This window comes from Rana temporaria, chromosome 3 (assembly GCF_905171775.1).
Source record: "Rana temporaria chromosome 3, aRanTem1.1, whole genome shotgun sequence".
In the NCBI taxonomy this organism is placed as follows: Eukaryota; Metazoa; Chordata; class Amphibia; order Anura; family Ranidae; genus Rana; species Rana temporaria.
In genome coordinates, this window is record NC_053491.1 from 227,186,272 (window position 1) to 227,212,634 (window position 26,363).

At 43.0% G+C, this 26,363-nt stretch overlaps 1 protein-coding gene across 1 annotated transcript in view; it reads left to right on the plus strand.

Annotated features, from left to right (window-relative positions):
* Positions 1–26,363, plus strand: part of TSPAN17 (tetraspanin 17) — a 67,977-nt gene that overhangs the window by 14,153 nt on the left and 27,461 nt on the right. Inside the window, exons 2-3 of the mRNA XM_040344398.1 lie at positions 20,680–20,730; positions 25,476–25,622. Coding sequence (XP_040200332.1) covers positions 20,680–20,730; positions 25,476–25,622 — 198 coding nt within the window. The remainder of the gene's footprint in view (positions 1–20,679; positions 20,731–25,475; positions 25,623–26,363) is intronic.

Genomic DNA, 26,363 nt, shown 5'->3' on the forward strand with positions numbered 1-26,363 from the left:
AAGCGCGCTTCTTTCCGTTGTCCCTGCTGAATATGTAGATTTGTCATCTTTTTCCATTGCACCTCTTCTTCCTCTCCATTTCCTGCTATTGTTAGGAACGCACCCGATTTTCTGTGTGGGGCTTCCTGTATAAACCATCAAAGGTATGCAGTCTAACTCCTACGTATTGATACAAAACATTGACTTGGACATTTGGAATTTTTATCATCCTGGTTCCTTTTTGTTGTATAATAATATCAATCTTATTTGAAATAACAAGTGAGGGGAGACAAATAAGAGCTACACTGGCAATCTTAGTAGCTCAATCACACTGCCAAAATTGGTTTAAATTAAATAGATTTTTTTCATATCACAAACAAAAACAAAAAATGGTAGTATTTACCACTCTAGCATCGAATCGGACCTTTGCTTTGTTTATGCAGTACAGCTTTGCACAAAGTCTTCATGCATTCAACTCCAGTCAGATGCAGGCTCTAGTCTTATATTGACAGCTGGTAGGGCCGGCTGTCAAAATCCAAAGGCTGCAGTGGAAATTTGTCCATCCATGCTGTGTAGTGTGTATGAGAGTATCTGTTGGTTTAGAAAAAAAGCTAGCTAAGCAATCATTGCCATTCAACTAATTGCTTGACTGCTCCCCCCCCCCCCTTTAAAAAAAATAAAACGGATTTGTCAGTATGTTTAAAACGTACTCCTCCCTCATCCAAGCTTCATTCCTAGCATAGACCTCTGCTCTTCTGCTCTTTGCCCTGTTAACATATTGGATAGCACACTGTTGTTTTAAAATACCACCTACACATGGTTTTGATAATGAATTAATGATTTCTTGAACTACATATGACACATTTCCGCTCTACCTCTTTTATTATGGCCGATAAGCATCATATTGCCTTGTAAACAATATGGTTTCAAACTAGACCATGTACAGTAAATGGAAGGTTTAAGGCTCCATTCACACTAATGCATTTTTATTTTATTTTTTTGCATTTTGCAGAAATACAAGGACATTTTTTAACATGGTTTCCTTTGGAACATGTTCACATCAACGCTTTTTTTGTGCCTCTGCGTTTTTGGAAAGGGTCAGGGACTTTTTTTCCAGCAAAAAGCAGCGTTTTGCATGCAATAGAATTCAATGGTCCTGCATCCAAAACGCATTTTGCCACGTTTCGTGTTTTTTTTATTTTTTTTCAACCTGTTTATAGCTGGTTGTTAAAGGAAATGTAAAAAAATAAAAATTACTGGCTAAAAAAAAAAATTGCAAATGGCAGTAAAAACGCACGTCAAACGCAGCAAGCACTGCAAAAAGCATTGCAAAAATGCTCAAAAGCAACATGCATAGCTGTGAATCGAGCCTAAAGGTGTGTGTGTGTGTGTGTGTGTGTGTGTTTGTTATATATATATTTTTTTTTTTTTTTGTCACATGATATTGCTGCAAAGGTAAAATTCAAACACACTAATGTGAATTTTAGGGCAAACAAACGCAATAAATTGCCCACATTTTTGGAAACGTACAAGTAAATATACCTTAAATTTGTGTGCCTGTGAAATGGCGTCAAACTTCAATAACCTATGTTTTCTATGGGCCACGCTTCAAAAGCCCCTATAGATATGAGTTTAGTGTTCTGGAGGAGGTCTTGTGTTGGCATTATTGCTCTGACTCAGGCATGCATCGCAATCAACGTTTTCACGTGTAGGCACCCCGACACGTGTGTGTATTGGGGGGGGGGGGGGGTGTAATTAATGGGTTAAAGCCCAACTCCAGACATACCTTTTTTTTTTTTTGAGTGGGGCGGCGGGTGTAGAATTGGCTTTTTTATTTTAACCACTTCAGCCCTGGACCATTTGGCCGGGCCACTTTTTGCGATTCGGCACTGCGTCGCTTTAACTGACAATAGTGTGAAGTGGGTCACAACAAAAATTCCTTTTTTCTGCAGTTTTTATTTTTTGCGCTATAAACAAAAATGGTGACCATTTTGAAAAAAAGCTATATCTATATCTATTTTTTTTTTTTTTTTTGTTATATCCCCCAAAAATATATATTGGGGGGGGGGTATTTTCCTCAGTTTAGGCCGCTACGTATTCTTCGTAATACTTTTTTTTTTTTTTTTTCGTTATTGCGACATTATGACGAACATATCGGACACTTTTGATGCTATTTTGGGACCATTCACATTTCTACAACGATCAATGCTATAAAAATGCACTGATTACTGTATAAATGTGACTGGCAGTCAATGTGTTAACCACTAGGGGGCTAGAAGGGGTTAAAGCGGAGTTCCACCCAAAAATTAAACTTCTGCTTTTCAGAACCCTCCCCCCTCCGGTGTAACATTTAGCACCTTTCAGGGGGGTGGGGGTGCCATTTGCCCAGCTGTACCATTCTGCCGACGTATATAGTGGTGAGTTGGTCGTTAACCAGTTAAATGCAGTCTGTGCTTCTAATGGAGGAAGATCACATTGAAAGGGCTGGAGCATCGTGTGTGTGTGTGTATAAGGAATGTAAAATTCATGGTCTACAGGATTCAAAATTGCAAGTTTAGTGGTCCGTGAGGCTGGAATGGTTGGTGACCACTGATCTAGGGTCAGCATCTACTTCCTGGCCAGAGGTGATGATCATAAATCTGGTGCTTGTGCAGTTCTTGATACAAAGTAGAACTCTCTATCTATCCTATCTATCTATCTATCTATCTATCTATCTATCTCGCATACACCCTCAGCTATGACTACGCATTAGTTAATAGTGCGAAATGCGTTGGCTGTTCATCCCTGAATTTTTGCTGTGATTTGTAGTGCATTTATCCTTTTTAAATAAACAACATCAAAAGTTTTTTTGGAGTGCGGCTGTCCATACATTTTCTGTTCCACACACACGCGCCCTCCTTTAACCTCCCATTTACTGTACATGGTCTAGTTTTAAACCGTATTGTTTGATCCTTATCGGCCATAATAAAAAGTTAGAGCGGAAATGTGTCATATGTAGTTCAAGAAATCATTATCAAAACCATGTGCAGGTGGTATTTAAAAAAAACTGTGTGCTATCCAATATGCTAACAGGGCAAAGAGCAGAGGTCTCTGCTAGGAATGAAGCTCGGATGAGGGAGAGGTTTTAATCAAACATACTGACAAATCTGTTTTAAAAAAAAGGAGGAGAGGAGTCAAGTAATTAGCTGAATGTCTAGGTTTTTTTTCCCCCCTTCTAAACCAACAGATTCTTTCATACACACTACACAGCATGGACGGACAAATTTCCACTGCAGCCTTTGTGTTTTGACAGCCGGTGATCTGCCAAGCTTGTTCCAGCTATGGTATTTGTTCCACTTAACAGCTGATGATCAGCTGTTGCGTTCGGCTATTTCCGTAGCCTGCTACTGCGCATGCCCGGAGTCGGCGCAGTCGGTTGTGGAACTTCTCAGATGGTCGTCTTCTCCCCCCTCCCTCCCTGAGGCTGACTGGTGCCCTGGATGGGCTGCTCTTTAGTCAGTCAGCTCCTCCTGCTCTGTCAGCCCCATAGAGCCGCACACAGCCCCCCCCCCCCCTCTCCGGTGCTCTGGGATCTTGCATGCCGCGGACACAACAGACCCCTCTCCGGTGCTCCGGGATCCCGCATGCAAAATGAATGCAAACTAAATGAATGCAAAAAACGAATGAATGCAAACTAAAAAAAAAAAAAGTAAATAAAAGCGCCGTGTGCAAGCCTCTCAGCAGCTAGCTGACGATTCCGCCAGTGATCTGCCGCCCCCCCCCCCCTCTCCGATGCCCAGGGATCCCGCATGCCGCGGACACAAAAAGTGATCTGCCGAGCTGTGTTCCTCTTAACAGCTGATGATCAGCCGTTTCGTTCAGCTATTTCCGTAGCCTGCCCATAGCCTATTACTGCGCATGCCCGGAGTCTGCGCAGTTGGGTGTGGAACTTCCCATATGGTGGAACAAGGATGTTAAGTCACCGGCCCTACTGGCTGTCAATATAAGACTAGAGCCTGCACCTGACTGGATGCAAGTTTTCTTCAGCTTTTCAACTGAGTAATGCCAGGCAGGAGGGCGCTGACCAGGTTATCCCACAGGTTTCAGCTGGTGTCATCAGGAATTGGCTATGAGCATGGCCAGCCTTATCCTATGGCAAGCACTGTGGAAAGAGAACTTGCACGATTCCCCCCCATCAACACAAACCGTGTTGACAGGGAAATCTGCGATGGTTTTTTTTTTTTTTTTTTCTTTTCTCAGCTGGGGTTGGAGGGGGGAGCCATCCAAGCTGAGAGAATACAGTGATTGTTGGCAACTAAAGCAATAAATGCCAAGAGAAGGCAACATGCTGGCTGTACCGAAGTTGATCAACTTGGTACATTCAGAATGCCCATTAACGGTTCGAATCTTGGCCGATTCCTACTGAACCGGCCAAGATTCAAACAGTGTATGGCCGGCCTAACGCCACTGCATGAAAGTGATGAAGCTTCTGGTAAAGTCTTCAACATTTGATGCTTCTGAGTATATGGAATGTCTACAGCCCCCCCGTCATTCACTGCGGTAAGTAACATGGGTGCCAACATGAGAAACCACCTCCAACACTCGGGTGTGTTGAATGCATGACGACTTTGTGCAAAGCTGTACTGCATAAACAAATCGGAGGTCTGACTCGATGCTAGAGTGGTAAATACTCTTCACATCTGCTTGTTGCTTTTGAGTGTTTTTGCTGTAAAGCCACATGGTATTTTCCAATAAAAAAAATTGTTAGGCAGATTTAAAAATGCAAATCGCAGCAAAAACACACTACATGCTTTCCTGCGGTTTCTCCATTTGAAGTGTATTGAACCAAAAAAGCAGCGTTCATGTTGCATTAATGTTGTTTTTTTTTTTTTTTTTGGCACAGTAATGCTCAGACTCCTGGGACATGAGTGTCATTTCCCAGGAGGCAATGGGGTCTTAGGACAGGAAGTTGAACCACCTATGACCAGGAACTAGGCAGATTATGAAATTTGCTTAGTAACAGCATGATGGAAGTGAGTGTAAAAAAAAATAATTTATATATATATATATATTTATATTATTTTTTTTTTTTTTTTTTTTTTTCACTGAAGGCAAGCTGTTAATAGAAAGTTCATTTTTAGGGTGGAACACCACTTTAGGTAGCAAAGCAGCCTGATCAGCAATTTTAATTTTGTAAAATGGGCGGTGTGTTTTTTATTATATTGCGTTTCCAGAAACATATGTTTCTGCCTGTGGCCCCCCGAAACACTTGGGTGTGAATGTAGTCTTAGGGAGTACAAGTACATGATTCAAAGTGCAAGCTTGGCAATGGTGAAGAAGGGAGGTAACTCGTACACTAGCCCCTAATGAGCCTCCCTCTGATGGAAGCAAAGAGTGGATGGTCTGGAGCAGTGGTTCTCAACCTTCTAGTGCCGGCACCCCTTGATACAATTTCCCAAGTTGTGGGGACCCCTAACAGTAAAATTATTTTTGTAGCATGAGTTGTCAACACCCAAGCCATGACACGTAATTTTCGCCTAAACCACAGACATTTAGCGCTCCCTGAGTCCTTTTAATGGCAACTATAATCACACTCACTGTGTCTCCGGCTTCACTGTGTCTCTGACTTTGTGGTTTCTCGCAGCAGTGACACCTATGCCGAAATCAGGAGATGGGGTCTCCTCTAGCCCATCCCACTTCACATTCCTCACCAGTCAGCTGACCTCAAGTCTCTGCCCCAGCCATGAACTGAATGGGCACCTGTGAAGAGGCTGAGTGGGTGGCCGTGGGCTCCAGGTATAACCCAGCTGGGCAGCCACAGGCTCCAGGGACAGCCCTGCTGGGTGGCTGCAAAAAGTCTGGGAGAGTGGTGCGGGCTTCAGGAATAGCGCAGGATTCAGTGACCCCTGGCAAATTATCATTTGACCCCCGAGGGGGTCCCGACCCCCAGGTTGAGAACCACTGGTCTGGAGGAAAGAAAATGGATGGGACAATGCAGGAACATTCTTTGTGAATGCTAAGGACAGTGCTGTGTGGGTGGGGATGTAATCAATAGGGAGTTTACACTGCTTGTAAATGTTGGCGGGATCATGTGGAGGAGGGTGGCCACATTCACACATACATAGGAATATGCACTGAACTTGGTCAACCTCCGTACAGAAGTTTGAGCATTGCTGTGTGAATAGATATGTTGATGTGCTGGCTGATGCTGATATTACCAGGTAAAATTATCAGGTCACAGTAAAGCATGAGATGGGGATTTATTTATTTTAATTTGGTTTAGCGCCACTTTAAATCGCATTATTCATGTTTTATACTGCATCTGGATATGGTTATTTCTCGTGTTTGCATTTCTAGTTATTTGTTTCTTTTAAACTTCTGCCTTGAAGGATCCTTAGCAGAATGACACTTTTATACAAGAGACTGTATAATGTGCAGATGTTTGACGACGCACATCCCTTCAGGCTACGCAGTTACCCATCCAATAAAACCACCAACCAAGTAATAACTGCATTTAGCCCAAAGCCTTTGATTTTTCTCTAAACATTCCTTCAGATGAAGTTATGTATGTAGTTTCTATGGAAACCCCTTTCTCTAGTTCCATTGGTCAGAGAATTATCTTGCATTCCCACAGGAGTTGCATTTTATTTTGCTGCATCGGATATGGATGGCCTGACTTCAAGGGCCATTAATAAACTTAAAATGAAAGCTGCTGTAGACAAATTCTGTTTTAATGTACTTCAAAAATATTTAATATTTCTTATAAATTCAATCAATCCCCCCCCAAGTACAGAAATACCTGTGTACTGATCTGAAATCTCAAACATTTATCAAATTTCCAAGCTATCAACGCACCACCACCTCCTTATGTAAGGGAGGTGTTTATAGTCCAAATCGGTACAACAGCCTAGCGTGACTGTGGAACAGTGACGGTAATATTTACAATGGCAATTATTTGCTCTTTTTGTACTATAAATGGCTTTTTTTTTCTTTTTTTTTTTTTTTTTACCCCATTGTGTTACTGGGCAATTAATCGATTAGGAAAATGGTAATCGATTTTTGGTTTCAGCGTGTTAAAAGCGCCCATGTTTCGGCGCTTCTGAGGCACGGGCCTTTCATTTCAATGGGCAGGGCATTTTGGGATCGCTGTATACATCGCTCCCAAACCGCCCCGAAGATGCTGCTTGCAGGACTTTCAGAACGTACCCCAAGCGCACCGCCACAGTGTGAAGTCACACTGAAATGAATGGGAGGGGTTTTACAGGCGCTATTTCTATCGCTAAAACGCCTGAAAACTGCCTTGGTGTGCAAGGGGTCGTTTTGTTAAAAGCCAAGCATATGTTTTAAAAAAGTTCCACCCTAAAAATGAACTTTCTAATGAAAAGATTCCCTTTAATGTAAAAAAAATTAATGAATACATTTTACTCGCTTCTATCTGGCTGTTACTAGGCAGATTTCGTAATCTGCCTAGTTCCTAGTCCTCATGGTTCAACTTCCTGGCTTAAGACTCCATTGCCCACTGGGAAATTACACTCTTTGCCCAGCATGCACCTCTCCACGAAAACAGGGAACAGGAACTGGGATTTAGATGCCCACACATATGATGTAAACGGCCACAACATGAGCTGAAGCATATAAGGCAAGTGTTTGCAATGATTTCCTGATCGATTGGGGAGCTATTAATATGTTTAATGTAATTTTTAACTTGCAAAAATAAATTATACCCAGAACCCCCGCTTTAAGGAAATTTAGTTTTCCCTACCTGCCCTTGTAATGTGTTCACTATATGGTTGGTTGGACAGAGGCATGCAAGTTGTCTGCCAGGCAGTTGACATCCCTTACATCAGGTCCAGCTGTCTGGATTCAGGGCCGTTGATCCATCCCTGTAAACGTGAAACTGCTGATGTGCGCTTGCGTTGGTAAATCTATGGCGTCTCTCAACCTGTTTTGTACACGCTGCTGGCCATTGCTTTGTATGAACACTTGTGACTTCAGGTGCAGGAATGCATACAATGCTCAATTCTGGCACTGTAAAGTCCGCTGTGTCTGTGAACCTCAAGACACAATCTTGAAGCTTACACCAGGGTTTGACAAATTTGCTTGGAATCTAGGAGCCAGCTAAAAAAGTTAGGAGCCAGAAAACGGGCCCCATTTGAGGTATCGCCGCGATTGGTAGAGCGAGAGCAATAATTCTAGCCCTAGACCTCCTTTGTAATTCAAAACATGCAACTTGTAGAATTTTTTTTAAATGTCGCTCATGGAGATTTTAAAGGGAAAAAGTTTGTCGCCATTTCACAAGCGGACGCAATTTTGAAGCGTGACATGTTTGGTATCAATTTACTTGGCGTAACATTATCTTTCACAATATAAAAAAAAATTGTGCTAACTCTACTGTTGTCTAATTTTTTTATTAAAAAATGTAGATCCCACCCCCCCCCCACCCCCCAAAAAGTGCGCTTGTAAGACCGCTGCGCAAATACAGTGTGACAAAGTATTGCAACAACTGCCATTTTATTCTCTATTTTTGGCACCCAATTTGCTGCTAGTCACAAGTTTTCTTTAACAAGACACCTTAATATAGCTGCTACCTGAGAAACAACTGAGCCGTTTTCCTCTTATACCATGTTCTCTGACAGACTAATGGCATACTTATATTTATATACAAATTAAATAATTTTCCTCTAAAGCAGCTGACATTCTAATTCCATCAATCCTGCCCTTCTGTGGCCAAGAGTGAGGTTTTGAAATTAAAGGGTCACTAAAGGAATTTTTTTTTTTAGCTAAATAGCTTCCTTTACCTTGCTGCAGTCCTGGTTTCATGTCCTCATTGTTCGTTTTTGCTTTCATGTTGCTGTAAATCCTCTCTGTTCTGGACACTTCCTGGTTGCCTTTTTCCCGATAACCACAGTACTGGGAGATTTCTCACGGTGGTCACTAATCAAGGAGCTGTGTGTAAAACGAAACTGGATTGGTGCTGAGGAGTTTTAGACAAAGTATCACTGCTCTCTATTGGCTGACTGCCCTCTAGTGGCTCTCTGTACATCAGAGAACCAGCAAACAACAGCAAAAACGAAACTACACTGCAGGCACATTATATGATTGTTTTTTTATCTATTTTTAATCATTTTTAAAATGAATCAGTTAACTATTATGTCTCTATGCCCTGTAAACAGTCATTTCAGCTAAAAAAATTTTTTCCTTTAGTGACCCTTTAAGGATCTTGAAAACAATTTGTAGTTGTCATTGGCCCCCCCAAAAAATCTGATTTAAAAAAAAAAAAAAATAATAAAGATTTCACGGTTCGAATCAAGGTGTGTGTGTGTGTGTGTGTGTGTGTGTTTTTTTCTGATGTACACCGCGCCGGTTCCATAGGACCAGCACTCGACTAGGCCAAAGCCGCGGCCTCGCCTAAAACATCCTGCTCGTGGCCGGATGCCGCTCACGGCCTTTTCCCAGGACCGCGGCAAGCTGCAGGCAGGATGTTTTAGTCGAGGCCACGGCTTCAGCCTAGTCCACCGCGATCCTGGGAAAAGGCCGCTGACTAGGCCGAAGCCACGGCCTCGCCCAAAAAAATGGCCCTCTGCGAACTAGGACAAAGCCGCGGCCTCTCCTAAAACATCCCACTCGCCACAAACCTGGGAAAAGGCCGCAAAAGGCATCCGGCCGGATGCCGCTCGCAGCCTTTTCCCAGGATCGCGGCGAGCTGCAGTCAGGATGTTTTTAGGCGAGGCTTCGGCCTAGTTCGCAGAGCGCCGGTCCTAATGAAACAAATATTAAAGTGCTCTCTTACTGCTCCATTCCTGCTGACGCCGCTAATCGCATTCCAAAATGACAGTGACGGGCAGTACTGTGTCTGGAAGGCCTACGAGGCCCGGGCCATGTCCACCTTCCCAGCCAAGACCCCACTCGCCAGGATGCTATTTCTAGTCGCCATGGCGACCGGGATTTGTCGAGCCCTGGCTTACACGTGGTTGCTTTGCTTTTGCTGCTGGCAGGAGAGCGAAAGGAAGGAAAGTGTGTTGCTGCAGTGACTAGCTTTTAAAGGATACTATGTGCTGTACCTAGAATGGGCAAAGCACAGGTTCTCTTTAATGTGGTGATTGATGCCAGATTTGCAATGGATAGGTGCATGACTCATTGCTTGACGATTCCCCCACCAAGTCTCAGGTTGCATGCCAAAAGAAGCTGACAAAATAAGTACCGGTAGATCAGTTTAGAAGACCCGTCACAAAGGTAATATTCTACCTTATTTTTTTATTAAAAGCTTCAGGTGAATAATGCAAACCAATCCTTCTCATGGCAAGTACAGGTGTCTGAAGCGTAAAGACTGATCGTCTGAGTGATGATTGCTGTGAAAAATTGCCTGGAGCTGATGGTTTACTTTACAGTTATTTGAGGAAGCTATGTGGAGCAGTGTTCTTGGATCTTCAAGGTATTTTCTAGTTCTGTTGATAAAAGGCAATTGATCTCCTGTTAACCACTTCAGCCCCCAACGATTTGGCAGCCGGGCCACTTTTTGCAATTCGGCACTGCGTCGCTTAAATGACAATTACGCGGTCGTGTGACGTGGCTCCCAAACAAAATTGACATTGACACATGAGAGGAATCGGTGTCATTTCACTAGGCAGAACAGGGAGATGCCTTGTTTACAAAGGCACCCCCCCCCCCCCATTCCGTTACGTTATACGCTCGCAGGACACCAGTGGACATAGAGTCCACGAGCATGGAGCCCCGGGCGCGCGCCCGCTAGGCAGCAGATTCAAAGCAACGTGTGTGTACATACAAGCATACATGCTAGCTTTGCCTGCCCATGCCATTCTGCTGACTTAAAAGTGCGTGAGGCAAGCAGCTAAAATGTGCTTCCAGATTTTCAGCACCATCCTAATGGCTTTCCCAATCCATGACTAAAGTCTGTACAAGTCAAATGCGTTGTATAAGGAAGCCCACTTCTTTTTGTGTTCACTGCCAATACTCTAAATACACAGCTGAGTATTGCGGACTGATGCATCTATTTTATTTTTTATTTTTTCCCCGTTGGATCCAGCAACATGCACAAGAGCAGAGGCTCTCTCCCTACTTGGAGAGGAAATAAGGGTGCTCTGGTGGAGGTGGATAACTGGTGAGAGGGATGATGGTGATGCAATGGCACATCTGGCAGCACTTTGGTTAGCGGAGAAGCAACTATGAAGATAAAAAGAAAAGGGGCGCCTCTAAGTGCAGTATGCAAAATTTAATAAAGTGCAAAAAGGGTTAAAAGCACGTAGAATCGCGTTTCGGAACATGTGCAGCTCCTTGGTCAGACCACTGACGAAGGAGCCGTACAAGCTCCAAAACGCATTACCGCCCCCTTCTCCCCACTGACACATCATCCTCGTGTGTCCCGCAGTGAACCTGGAATACAGGCCTCCCTGCTGCATCCGCTCTCCAGCACGTACAAGAACTCTTTACAGCTGCTCTCTACCACCGTGCCGAGGTTGGGACACATGCCGCAGATGAGGACTCCTGATTTTAACACTCAACGATATTGTAAGTGCTTTGAGCCCTGGTTCACACTGGGTACGATTTGGAACGATTTGAGATGCGATTTGACATGTCAAATCGCATCTCAAATCGGCGGCAATTGTCGGCAATGGCACTGTCCTAATCAGTGCGACGCCGCATCTGCGATTTCAAAAAGTAGTTCCTGTACTACTTTTTGCGATTTCGGGCCGCGATTTACATTAAATTGCGGCCAAAATCGCGGTAAAATCGCGCATTTTACCGCGATTTTGAATTCGCAGCAGTGTGAACCTAGGCTTAACCCTTTGTGCACTTTATTAAATTTTGCATACTGCACTTGGAGGCTCTCGCCCTACTTATTGGCTCTTGCTGCTAATCCGTTAGTGGAGAGGGGACCGTGCCAAGCCACATTGTGTCAAAGGATACACAGAGCAGGGTGCGTGAGTGAGCATGCACAAGTGCACCCATAGCAAGTGGTGTGGGGAGACCAGAGAAGAGGAGGATCGGGGCTGCAGCTTTACCAGTCTAGATGTGGTAGATTTAGGCCCCATGCACACGAGACGCTATTACAAACGCCTCTAATCTCAGCTTTTCAAAGGCAAAAACCGGCATTTAAAACACCCGTTTTTGCCGCGAATTGCGCGGCGTTTTGCGGCGTTTTACCGCGTTTATCTCCAAAACACTGTAGACCCTCCCCAAGCTCAGAATCAAACTATTTGTGCCGCGTTTTGCTGCGTTTAGCGGCGTTTTGCCTCTGAACTCGAGTTTAGCAGCGTCTCGTGTGCATGGGGCCTAATACGTTTTTAGTCTCTCTCCTTTTTTAGCTCCATGCACACAACTGCCTGGGGCTATATGATATAAAATGTGTTTCACCAACCAGGAGCCTCGGGAGGGCTGCACACAACTACCCATAGATATGTGTGCGGTTATGTAAATACAGCAGTATACTCACGACTCTGGATGCAGATTATCTTTAAGTGGAAAATGGATTCTTGCAAAGCGATCATTGAAAATCTGGTGCATATCGGTGCTGCCTTATCAGTGCCCCTCTGTGCTGCCTCATCAGCACACATCAAAGAAAAATTGCCTGTTTTTCAAAATTTTATGACAAACTTTTTTTTTTTTTTAATGCCAGTGGACGAGAGATGGCACAGGAAAGGAACCCATGCCCAAAACGCATTGCCATCAGATGGGATAAGTTGAAGTTGTTTTTAGCCAGTCTGGAATTTTGAAACCATTTGGCCAGTATAGTGTTCGTGTGTGTGTGTGTGTGTGTGTGTGTGTGTGTGTGTGTGTGTGTGTGTTTTTTTTTTTTTTTACATCGGTGTGACATGTGCCACGTCGTGTGTGTGTGTGTGTGTGTGTGTGTGTGTGTGAGGGGGTGGTTGCGAATTTATTTGAAGCAAAAAAAAAAAAAAAACACATTTGAGAATGACCAGCATAACATTTTGTTATGAGGCTGTGTACAGTTCCTGCAGATCTTGTATCGGGGGACAGTGACCTTTCTAGACAGCATGGAGCTGGCCATCCATAGGTGCAACAGTAGATCTGTAGGCTACACCCACCTTATGTAAAGAGATTGTAGGGGATGTGGATACAGGCTAAACAGAATGAGGCTGGGTTCACACTACGGTTTTCCCATCCGTCAGCCGCATACGATTTCAGTATTGAAAACGTACGGGCACGGACGGGAAAACGTATAGATAGACAATGCATTGCAAATCGTATGCACTCAGATGCATCCGGGTGCGTACGATTTGCTGGCAAAACGTTTTTTAAACGTACGCAAAACCGTGTTCAACCACGGTTTTGCGGTCGTTTTTAAAACAGTATGGCAACCGCATACGTTTTCCTTTAACATTAATGTCAATGGAAAACGCACATATGTGCGGTTCCATACGTTCCCGTCCGTTTCAGCCGCATACGGTTTTCCATATAAATCGTATGCGGCTGACGGACGGGAAAACCGTAGTGTGAACCCAGCCTGAGCAGTTTGTTTCTATGGTTACTGACCGGAATCGCTGTGGGAAATCTCTCCCTTCAACCCCCAGCTCTGGCTTTCCCTGGTGTGAAGCAATCTTCATGCATAGCTCCTCAGTGTTCACCCCTCCTCCTACCAACACAGGCTAAGCATCACATGCTGCAAGTCTTCCTCCCTCACCATGCATCGCTGCTCTGCAAAAGCTGCTTTTAATAAGTCCTCCTCAGAGCTCAATGTTTTATGAGAAAAGAGGACTTTATTTTATAAAATGGGGGGGGGGGGGGCACACATATATTTCAAAGTCCTTTAAAAGCTCAGTGAACCTTGCAATAACCACACAAGGATTGCTAAATTCTAGCTACAAAACTATGCAGAAGAATGGAAGACCTTGGGTTTAAAGTCCAATGTAAAATATGTTTTTGTACGTTCCACCTATTCAGATAGGAAGCACATTTGTTGAATGCTTTGTAAAGTTGTACAAAGTATGAACAGCCCAAATTTGTGTTTTTTTTTTTTTTTTTTAGTCCTTGGACACGTTTCTGTATTGGCTGCGAAGTGCGTGTCGCTTCATATGAAAGGTATCGATACGTCAGTGCTTGAGGTTATACACCGCTGTCACATGACCTTCTGGCATGCTGAGTAATGTGGGTGTCTGCTGTAAGGAAGTTCACATTTGGCCTGGGTGTGGTACAAATACAATACTTGGTATCCTCCCCCAGGCAGAGAGTGCTTGTTGAGACACAATCCGTTGTGTAGTCTAAAGCCTAGTACACACGATCAGAAAGTCGTACAAAAAAATACCACTTTCAAAGCTATCATACGATAATCGTGATTGTTGGTACACAGCTATTCATCCAAAGTTATCCTAAGGGACAAACGCATAATTTCTCATGATTTTTTTAATCCAAAAATGCAATACCAATACGTTGCTTTCAAATTTTGTATTGTCATACAAATTTGTGTTTTTTTTTTTTTTTTTTGTAGTTTTAGTAACCTTTTTCGATATGGAGACTAGCATGCAAAAAAATGATCATTTTATCTGATAAACTCATTGTGTGTACGTGTAATTTATAACCTAGTGGCTTAGGCACCATCTTATGTGTATACCCGTGCAAGTATTTGGCTGAAAATGTACAACTAGATGGGTCAGCTTTACGCGGGTGAAGCTGGGAGCCCTGTCCCTTTTTGACTGTATTTGTATACTGTGCACTTGAAATTGTCTGTATCTAGCGAACATCTCTAGTGGAACATGGATACCTTCAGAGCAGGGGAGCCATTTAAAGGTGTGTGTGTGTGTGTGTGTGTGTGTGTTTTTTTTTTTGCAGTTGTATACCCCCCCCCCCCAAAAAAAAAAACTTGCAAGACAAAGGCATAATGAGCTAGTATGACTAGCATACTAGGTCATTATGAATTATTTACCTTAGATCAAAGCCGTCCTCGTCTCCCCCTCCGGCCGCAGACATCTCTCCGGGAAGGTTACATCTGGGTACCGCCGCTTTGAATGGCGAAGACGTCATTGCCGGTTTTGTGAATGGTTATTCTCGGTGCACCGGTGCATTCTTTGTGGCAAATATCTCCTAAACCATGTAGGTTTATTAGATATTGCAAACACCTACAGGTAAGCCTTAATCTAGGCTTACCTGTAGGTAAAACAGGTGAGAGAGGGTTTACTACCGCTTTAAGGGCAGGGGGTCTGGGCAGAGATCTTATAGTTTTGGCCCTTTTTAGGCCTCTATCTTGTGTCACCTTGGGGAGATCTCCCCTGGCACAGGAAGGAAGAAGTTGGAAATCTACCCAATAAGGGCACAACATTAAAAAGTTGGCATTGGCCTTAACACTTTCAAAACCATTTCCTTGGTTAGGGCTGAGGGTCTTGGAGCTTATCTGCTTACAGCTTCTAAACTTGAGTTTAGGGGTTGTAAAGGAATATATTTTTTTTTTTTTTCCCCCCTAAATAGCTTCCTTTACCTTTAGTGCAGTCCTCCTTCACTTACCTCATCCTTCGATTTTGCTTTTAAAAGGTCCTTATTTCTTCTGAGAACTCCTCACTTCCTGTTCTTCTTCTGTCACTACACACAGTAATGTGAGGCTTTCTCCCTGGTGTGGAGAAAGCCTCTTGAGGGGGCGAGCAGGAGTGTCAGGACGCCCACTATCACACAGCTCCTTTATCTGCAAAGTAGAGAGTGTCCTGACACTCCTGCTCGCCCCTTCCCCCCTCAAGAGGCTTTCTCCACACCAGGGAGAAAGTGTCGCATTACGGTGTGTAGTTAGAGACCGAAGAACAGGAAGTGAGGATTTCTCAGAAGAAATGAGGACATTTAAAAGGAAGGATGAGGTAAGTGAAGGAGGACTGCACCAAGGTAAAGGAAGCTATTTAGGAAAATGGTGGTTATTTATGAAAGGAAAATCCACTTTGCACTACAAGTGCAAAATGCACTTGAAATTGCACTGCAAGTGCACTTGGAAGTGCAGTCGCTGTAGATCCGAGGGGGACATGCAGGGAAAATAACAGCATTTTAGCTTGCATATGATTGGATAATAAAATCAGCAGAGCTTCCCCTCATTTCAGATCTTCCCCCTCAGATTTACGACTGTATTTCTAAGTGCACTTTGATGTCAAAAGAAAATATCCAGGCAGTCTGCCAAGTTCTTAACCGGAAAAATTGTAACTAATGCTTCCTACTTAGATCAAAAGGATAAACTTCTTTTGTGTAAAGAAATCTGGGCAGTCGGCCAAGTTTGTAATAACATGAAACATTGTAACTAACTTCCGTCTTAGAGCAAATCTGTGTGTAAATGCAGGAAGTTTAACCACTTAAAGTCCAAATCTTTTTCTGACACTTGGTTCTTAAAGCGGGAGTTAACCCGAAAATGTTTTTAACATTAGATTGGGCCTAATTACGGGAAGCAGAATCGGGTGTTTTGTTTAAAATCAATGCAGTGCTTACCGTTTTACAGATGTTCTCCGCCGCTTCCGGGTATGGTCTTCGGGACTGGGCGTTCCTATTTGATTGACAGCCTTCCGACGGTTGCATACAGCGCGTCAGCCTGCACACCGACGTTCGGCTACTTTCAAAAACTGATGATGCGCTGTATGCGACGGTCGGAAGGCTGTCAATCAAATAGGAACGCCCAGTCCCGAAGACCATACCCGGAAGCGGCGGAGAACATCTATCTGTAAAACGGTAAGTACTGCATTGATTTTAAACAAAACACCCGATTCTGCTTCCCGTAATTAGGCCCAATCTAATGTTAAAAATTTATTTTTTGGGGTGAACCTCCACTTTAAGTTAAAGGGGTTGTATAGGTACAAATTTTTTTTTTTTTTCCTAAATGGCTTACTTTACCTTTTGTGCAGTCCTCCTTCACTTGCCTCATCCCATTTTGCTTTTAAATGTCCTTTGTCTTTTGAGAAATCCTCATCTAAGGTAAAGAAATCCTCACCTAAGGTAAAGTAAGCGATTTAGGAAAAAAATTGTACCTTTACAACCCCTTTAAAGAGGGGTTTTAAATGTATTTTTATTTTTTTAGTCAGCAGCTACGAAGTACACTTGCCTGTCCAGGGTACCCGCGATGACTGCAGCCAAAGCTGAGCAATCGCTCAGGTCTCGTCTGCTCCACCGCCATCCTCGGAGAGGGGATCGGGAAGTGAAGCGTTGCGGCTTCACCGCCCGATTCCCTACTGCGCATGTGCGAGCCGCGCTACATGAATATGCCATGTCTTCTGGGACCTTGTGTGTCCCAGAAGACACCTCTCCCCCCCCCCCCCGCCCATTCCTCAGGAGGCAGCGTGAGGAGGAGAAAGAAGACGGACTGTGAATCAGAAAGTAGCAGATTGGGACGATCTGCCTAGCAACAGGCACTTCAGGTATGTATATTAAAAAAATTAAATAAAAAAATCTTTATTTTTTTGCAGCATTTTTGAATAAATTTTTTTCAGGGTGGAGCTCGGCTTTAAAATCAATATTTTTTTTTTTTTGCTAGAAAATTACTTGGAACCCCCAAACATATTTTTATTAAAATATATATATTTTATACAGGGACCCTAGGGAATAAAATGGAAATTGCTGCAATATTTTATGCCGCACTGTATTTGCTCAGTGGTCTTTCAATGCAATTTTTTTTTGGGGGGGGGGGGGGTACACGTCAATGAATATAAAAAAATAAATAAAAATAAACAGTAAAGTTGGCCCAATTTTTATTACTTATGTGAAAAATGTTATGCTGCGAGAATCGTGATCTATCTTCTAAGCCAAAAAAATTGATTCTCATTTTGGCCAGAATGGTGCAGCTCTACCTTTTTTATATGTCCATGTACACATAGGCTTTTACAAGACTTTAGAAGTTGCTGCGTTTTCAACCTCCCTCTCCTGAACACGGAAGAATCACCTTCAGGATAGTACCATTTTGACTGCCAGGCCGCAATGTCTTGTTTTTCCGTGGCCGGTGGTCAACCTAGTCTATGTACATGAAGCCTAAAATGTTTCACTGCTAGACCACACTCATTGCAGCTGATTGTTGGCCTGCCAAAAGGCACTGGCAGCATGCGAAATAATGGTGCACATGCAAGGTTTTTTTCACGTTTTTCAGCCTCTTATTATTATTATTATTATTATTATTATTATTATTATTATTATTATTATTATTATTATTATATATATATTTTTTTTTATCTTGCCTTCCAAGTACCTCTCCAACTATGGTCCCTTAAACTGAGCATGCACAATAGTTTCAAATGTTTGTAATGACAGTCTCCTTTTTTTTTGGAGTAAATTTTCTATCCTGCTCCTCTGAATTTGCTTGTCACTATGGCTGAATCTGAATGTCATTCTGAAGCTTCTCTCCAACCACTTTGCATATTTTATTCTGTACTTGCCTAATTTGCTGCAGAAATCTCCCTCCACTAAGACCATTTTAACTGTGGGCAGCTTATGCTGCTGCCATTTCTCTTCCTGGCTTTACAGAGGCACACCTGCAGCTCTGCAGCTTTCATTGGCCCTCTTATTACTCATCCCCCCCTCTCTGGCAAACTCTCACAAGATTGAGAGAGCTATGCATGATGTCCTAAGCCTAGGCTAATGACCAGACAAATAAAAAGTGGACTGTATAAGGTATTTACTGGCAAAAAGTTTTACTATCCAAAGTTAAAACAACAAGGACAGAAGATTTAGTAGATGGAAAGTTGTGGGGGGGGGGGGGGGACGAGGTGTGCTTTAAGTATATGTATGTATGTATGTATATATATATATATATATATATATATATATATATATATATATATATATATATATATATATATATAAACCCAGCAGGCTGAAGGGAAAAGACTGAAGCGCGAGGAGATTCTGTACTAAAGCCCCATACACATCGGGCAGGCCAAAAGAAACCAGCCGACGTTTGGCCCATGTGTACAGAACGCGCTCTGACTTTTGTCGCAGGGACGTGACTGAAAAAGGGCTGCCGATGGCTGAGAGCACCAACTGTGTGTGTGTGTGTGTGTGTGTGTGTGTGTGCGTGCGCGCGCGACGCCCGCCTCCCTGTCAGACCACAATAACTCGGTGGGGGAGATCACTGCACTAATATTGGATTGTTAGTACATGATCCCCTCCCAAGCTCTGTGTGTGTGTGTTTTGCTTTTTTTTTCTTTTTTTCCCCAAGCCATTGGGTTGAATGTAAAAAGCGATCTCTTCCCCCGAGCTATTGTGTTCTGACAGGACATTGGCTGAGAGTGCTGTTTGGATGCCGATCGGCAGACCTTTTTAGGCCATATGCCCTTTGACCGAAGCCAGACTGGCTGCTGCTGCACGCACAGGTTAAATGTCTGTTGGTTTCTATTGAACTGGCCGATACTGCCCCGTATTTGGCCTATGTACAGGGCTTTGGTCTGTGATAATGATGTGCAGAGTTCTAGCAGACTGCATGACTAATGGTATACTACTAAAAAAAAAAATCTTGTTTACCTTTTTTGGATTAACCGTTTCTGTACGGAACTGATAAAATGTCTACAATGTGTTCATTGTTTGGTTTTTTCTTTTTTTTTTTTTTCTTTGGGCAATTGTGTAGGACAAAAAGGGAAAGCAAGATCTTTAGAATGTGATAGTGTTGTGGGAGTAAATTCTTTGTGCTGTGCTGAATATTGCACTGTGAGAGAACTATGGCCTTTTGTTCTGTAAAGGTCGGGTTGTAACATGCTGTTCTTTATCATTTTATTCTTTATTCATTTAAAAAATGTTTTTGGTGTTGTGTTTTTTTAATTATATATATATATATATATATATATATATATATATATATATATATATATATATTTTGTGAGAGGGTTGACTACCTCCTGACAGTCTGGCCTCAATGCTTGTTGGCTAGAAATATGTAATGCAGCTTGTAAAGTTGAGAGGTTAAGTTTCAACTTTTTGATTCACAAACCATCCTGGAATAAGTATATAAAATCCAAGAACGTGTGTGTGTGTGTGTGTGTGTGTGTGTGTGTGTGTGTGTGTGTGTTTTTGTTTTTTTGTTTTTTTTTAATATATACAAAGGTATAACAAGGATAACATTTTTAAACCTTTTTGTTTTGAACTGCATTTTAGAAGTGTGCTTGGCTCGGTTTTAAGGCTGCATTCACACCTAGGCATTTTGTCGCCTGAAGCGCGACGCTCAAAGACGCTAGAGGGGAAAAATAACATTATTCTCTATGGAGATGGTTCACATATCCAAGCCGAACGCCTGTAGCTCAAACAAGTTCCGGACCCTTTTTTGTCGCGCGTATCGGGCGGTTTGGGCGTATTTGAGCGTTTCTGTTTCCCATAGAAAGTAATGGAAACGCTTGATTCAAGCGACTTGCGCGACAACGGGCGTTTTGTCGCTTTAATCAATAGAACTTTTCACCCAGGCAGAAGATTAAACAAATCTACCAACATAGCAACAAGTGATGAAAAGATGATCATTTTTTCCTATTGGCTAAAATAAAAAACGTCGAAGTACAAAAACGTCGGACAATGCTGTATGCAAACGCGCAAATAAGCATGAATACGAGTGACAAAACACCGGAAAAAAACGCAGAAAAAAACGACCGACGCTCAGGTGTGAATGCAGCCTAAGATCTTGTAATTTTTAAAATGTCTATTTTAGGTGTGTTGCAAGTATGTGTTTTTGTAACAAAGAATTGCATTTCACAGTAATTTTGTAGTTTCACAATGTTGTATATTCTAACCTGTTTATGCTTTTTTTTTCTTTTTCCTTAGTTACTAGGAGCTTCTTTCCTGGCTATTGGATTGTGGGCATGGGCAGAAAAGGCAAGTACCAGTCTATTATTTCATAAAGCTATAGAAAACATTTTCTGCGCAAGGTGAGCTTGTATACCGGGAACATCCCACAAAAGCTGCAGTTTGGAAGTTCCTCTGACCCAGTCTAGACATTACAATTTTGGCCCTTGTCAAAGTCACTCAAATCCTTAAGCTTGGCTACCTTCTATTGTAGTATTGGTGTCTTGTGAATGCCCATTCTAGTGTATGTATGGAAGATTTGCAGCCAATTAAGATTGTGTGTGTGTGTGTGTGTGTGTTTGTGTTTTTTTTTTTTTTTCTCCTTATTCACTACTGCGAGTGCAGTTGGCGATTTACTAAAACTGGAGTGTGCAAAATCTGGTGCAGCTGTGCATGATGGCCAATTGGTTTCTAACTTCAGCTTGTTCCAGTAAGCATTGACAAAGAAACCTGGAAGCTGATTGGTTTCTTTGTAGAGCTGCACCAGATTTTGTACTCTCAAGCTTTAGTAAATCCATCCTACTGTTTACATTGTAATGTACTTTATTTGTAGAAGTATTTTTGGACACTTGTATTTGCACAGATTTTGATCACCTGTGTTATATTTATGATTTTATATGTACTGCTTAGTTCACTAAAGGTCATTTTGGGTTTACTGTGGCATCCCAAGTGCTTACCTAGACAGGATCTGCATATCAGCCTATTGGTTTGTAAGCACCCTTCCTAGCACATCCTCTACAAATCACCCCCCAGAACAAATCCTCTCCCTTCCCCCAAATTTCTTATCCTAGAGCAAATCCCTCCCCCTCCTAGTACAAAGACTCATCCCCAGCACATATATATGCTGACAGTAGTAGTAATGCTGCCATCAATACTTCTGTCAGATTACAGAGACAGGAAGACTTCACATGGTGCCCCCCACCTCATATACCACTGTGCCCAGGGCAGCTACCCCTAGTCCCGTCACTGTTTGCAGATGAGGGTCTGCGATGCAATATTATACATGTTTCTGTGTTTGTTTGTTTTTTTTGTTTTGGTACTTTCAGTAGTTGGTCCAAACCTTGGCTACAATAGAAAGAGAGGGACCACTCAGAGGGCCCGCTAACATTTGGACATAGATGTCCATAATTACCTGGTACCGTTAAAGTATTAAATTAGTGTATCAAAATTTTGGGGGCCCCTCTGAAGCCCAATTGTGACCTCCCAGCTGTCATTCTTCAATGTAGCATGGTTTAAAAGGCACAGTGGGTGTAGTGCAACATGAACAAGTGGGCGCCAGACACCATTTGAATGCAAAGTGATTTATTGGGGGTTATTTACGAAAGGCAAATGCACGTTGCACTACAAGTGCAAAGTGCACTTGGAGGTGCAGTCGCTGTAAAGCCGAGGGGTAGATCTGAAATGAGGGGAAGCTGTGTTGATTTATTATCCAATCATGTGCAAGCTAAAATGCTGTTTTACTTTCCTTGCCTGTCCCCCTTTGATCTACAGCGACTGCACTTCCAAGTGCACTTTGCACTTGTAGTGCAAAGTGGATTTGCTTTTCGTAAATAACCCCCATTGTGTCTTAACCAGAACGGTGGGAGAGAAGGTTAGGGCCAGGACTCCCTTGGCTAGATGCAATGTTAGTTGGCAGACTCAGGCCTCTAGAGGTAGACAGCTATACAGGGGAAGGCCTCCAGACGGACACCAATTCTGTATAGGTAGGACCGCTGTCTCCTATGGCAACAATCTTGCAGCTGTTACAAACGGTAATGGTATTTAACTTTCTGCCACTCGAACAGTTCTCTTTACCCCACACTCACTCACTGTGGGTCTTCACTCAACAAGCTCCCAGTGTCTCTCTCACTAGACTTCAGATCCACTAGCCCCTGGATCCCCTGAGCTCTTTCACTGTAGCTCTCCGTATCTTCCTCAAGCGTCGCCCCCGCTTCCCTGCTGGGTCCCTGGCTTGGCACTCGGATACTCCTCAAGCATTACCCTTGCTGACACATTAGGTCCCTGGCTTGGCACTCTACAAGCGTCACCTCTGCTGTCCCATTGGGTCCCTGACTTGGCACTTGCTGATGCTTTTCCGCTGCACTTTTTTTTTTTTTTTTCCCCATACCTTGTCACAAATTTTCAGTTTGTTGGTGCTGGCAGATTTTTCGTTTATTTCACTATTTTGGGCAGCGCAGTACTATACCCCCTTTTTTCCATTTCCCACTTCACTATCCTCCAGTTAGCAAGAAGTCTGCTTTGATACTGGCCTCCAGCTTGCTCACAATGGTCTCCAGTAGCAAGGTGGATGGTCCCTTTGTAGGGACAGCTTCCCTTCTACCTCCGACCACGTTGGGGTCCCCCGGCCAGTGGAACCGTTACTTCTGGTTGGACTACAAGCCCGCAGTTCCAACCCTGCACTACTTTTGGATAGGCTCTGATAGACTAGCAGCCAGATGTCCCTGGGATAGGCCTTCGGTTTCTGGCCTAGCAGCTCAGGGCAATATGACACATGTCCACCCAGACAGCCTTCCAGGTGGCACAGAACCCTGATCACATGACTCCACCTAAATACGCTCTCCTAGCAGGCCAAGGGACCCTAGAAAACCCCTGCCCATTGGCTGAGACACCCCATTCATTCCTAATCTGTCTTTGCAATGCCCCTGTTGTATCTAATGTCACCAGATACCAGGCCATCTAGTGAGAGAAGTGCAGCAATTCCAGAATTGGTTGCCTTGGCCGATTGGGTCAACTTTCACCATATCACTTGGCAAATACATTTTAATAGCAACCGTGCCTAAACATCTGGGTGCTTCATGGGTCTACAGGGTCTTTTTTTTTTTGTGTAATCTTGGATACAATAAAGCTGCACGGTTCAAAGGCCTCCCCCCTCCAGTGCGCACATTTTTGCCACAAACTGCCCAGTACACCATTTGGATTACAGCTTCTTTTTGGTTTCAGGCAGCATGTTTTATTGAAGCAGATTCTCCTAATTGTTGACAGTCTTGGCTTCAGTGAGAAAGTTGTAGTTGCCCTATCTATTGTAGATCATCACACTACCGCATACTGTGTGCATGGCTCTGCTTTTGTAAATCTTTGGTGGAAACGAAGAAGAGGCTGGCAGTTGTATATGGAGAGGTTCCAAAAAAGGTGGAGATTTGGGAAGAGGGGGATGCGCAAGTTAAACCACTAATGTATAGGTCATTGGTAATGCTGCCTATAATTGATCATGTACCCGGTTGGGTTTTGTTGCTGTAACATATCTCTCTATCTCTATCTAGAATAGCCTAAGAGAAGGCTAATTGAAGGCGGTTACCTATAGCAACAAGTAATGATCTAATCGGAATTAATACAAAATAATTTTATTCCAAAGATGACATGAAAAAAGAGCAGTTTATACAAAACATCTTAAAAAATGGAATCGTATGAAAATGGATTGCCATGAACTTGAATGACTGACAGGACTCGCAAATAACAGACACGGCACTAGTCCGGACGTTTATAAATCCAGCCGCAAATTATGTGCTCTTCATCCAATTGGATAAAATATTTATGGGTCAGGGCCCTTTCACACGGGGCGGATCAGTAATGATGCGCCTCCGTGTGTCCGTACAGCTCAGCAGGGATCCTCCGTAAAATCCCAGCTGAGCTGGCAGCTGACAGGGCGGTCCCCGCACACTGTGCAGGGACCGCCCTGTCTTTCCTCCGCTCTCCCCTATGGGGGATCGGACGAACATGGACCGTATGTCCGTGTTCATCCGATCCGGCAGACGGAATAAAAATAGGGTTTTCTTCCGTCCGAAAATGCGGATGTTTGCGGAGGCGGACAAATTACGGGTGTCAGAGGATGGTCATCCGCTGACACCCGTAATCGCATAGGGACCCATGTATGTCCCGTTTTCATCCGCAACGGATGGATGAAAATGCGGACATACGGTCCGTACGTGTGAAAGGGCCCTAACAATTGTCAGGAAGGAACATTTCCATATGTGAATACTTAATAGTATCTGCCCTGACACAGCCAATAAGAGCTTTAACGAGGGGCTGGATCTAGTGTGTGGAAAGAGTGAAAGGAGAGAAGGAGCAGAGTTATATTAATGTTTGGTTAGTCGACAGTCCCAATATCTAGATTAATACATAAGGATGTATTGAGAAGTGCTCATTTATAAACGTCCATTTTTTTTTTTTTTTTGTGTGTGTGTGTGTGTGTGTGTGTGTGTGTGTCAGCCAATGCCTAAAGTTGGAGATTTATTTTTATTTTTTATTTTATTTTTCTCCTTGATTGCGCCTAAATTCTTCATATTGTCTGGTTTCTGTTCCCATGATTGGCACACTACTAGCCCATAGACTAAACTGTAAGAAAAGCTCACTTTGTGTACACTTTAATCCATAGTTTGATGCCTTGTTTATTTGACCAGTTCTGACTAAATAATAAAGATTTAAAGGTCAGACACTATCTCAAAGCATTTTCCAGAAAGGGGATTGGTTGTAATCAAAAGAATGGCTTTTCACAGATCCCGTTCCAAAACTAACAGTATAGAGACAGATCTGATGTCCTGAATGGAACAAGCGTTGCTGTTTTCCATAGATAATGAAAATGTTTCCCTGGCCTCTAGTAGTATCCCGGGGACAGGAAATAAAGGGCAATCTCTTATTCAAAACATAAAAAAAAGTCTAGAGCTCGTATGCATTTATTATTTCTATAAAATTTTACATGTACACTTTTTTTTTTTTTTTTTTTTAGTTTTTGGTTTTCTAAGAATCATTAATATATTATGGCTGTTTTTTGTTCACAGGGAGTCCTCTCCAACATCTCATCCATCACAGACCTGGGTGGATTTGACCCGGTGTGGCTCTTTATGGTCACGGGGGCTATTATGTTTGTGCTGGGATTTGCAGGCTGCATTGGAGCTCTACGGGAGAACACCACACTTCTGAAGTTTGTATGTTATCTCCTATATACCTCTTCTGTCTTTTTTTTTTTTATTTTTTTAATTTTTTTTCATGCTTTTCCTCCTTTTTAAGAAAGTGCTTGACTAAAGAATTGTCTTAAGCTGTCCATATGTAGAGGGCATTTCCCCTGGTTTCTGATTAGCTAGGATGTCATTTGAGCCATGGATGGCCTTGTCATCTTAACAGCATCAGGTGTCGGGGGACCGATGCTGCATGGGTAAGTATAGTTGGGGGGGGGGGGGGGGGGGGTAGTAAAACCTACTACTTTTAGGCTGCATTCACACATATGAGCATTTCAAAGGCATGTAATTTTGCAGCGGTTTTACCATGATTTTGTTCAGGTCATCAATGTAAAAGGCAGAAAAAAAATGTCTAATCTGCCCCAAAGAAGCTTGTGTGTGTTTGTTGTTTTTTTTTTCTCTTTCTCCTGTGCACGGTAGCCAATCGGCTTCTAACTTCAGATTGTTCACTTAAGTTTGAAAATAAGGCTGGGTTCACACTGGTACGACACGAGAGTCTTACTACTTTGGATCTGACTTTGCCCTGCGACTTGAAGTCTGACATGCGACCAACTTCAATGAACAGGGATCCGACTTTGATTTCCGACAATACCAGGCACTGTCTGGTATGAATCTTGAGGGGGAACTCCATGCCAAATCATAAATAAATAAAAAAACGGCATGTGTTCTTCCCCCCCCCCCCCCCCCCCCTAAGAGCATTCCAGGCCCTTC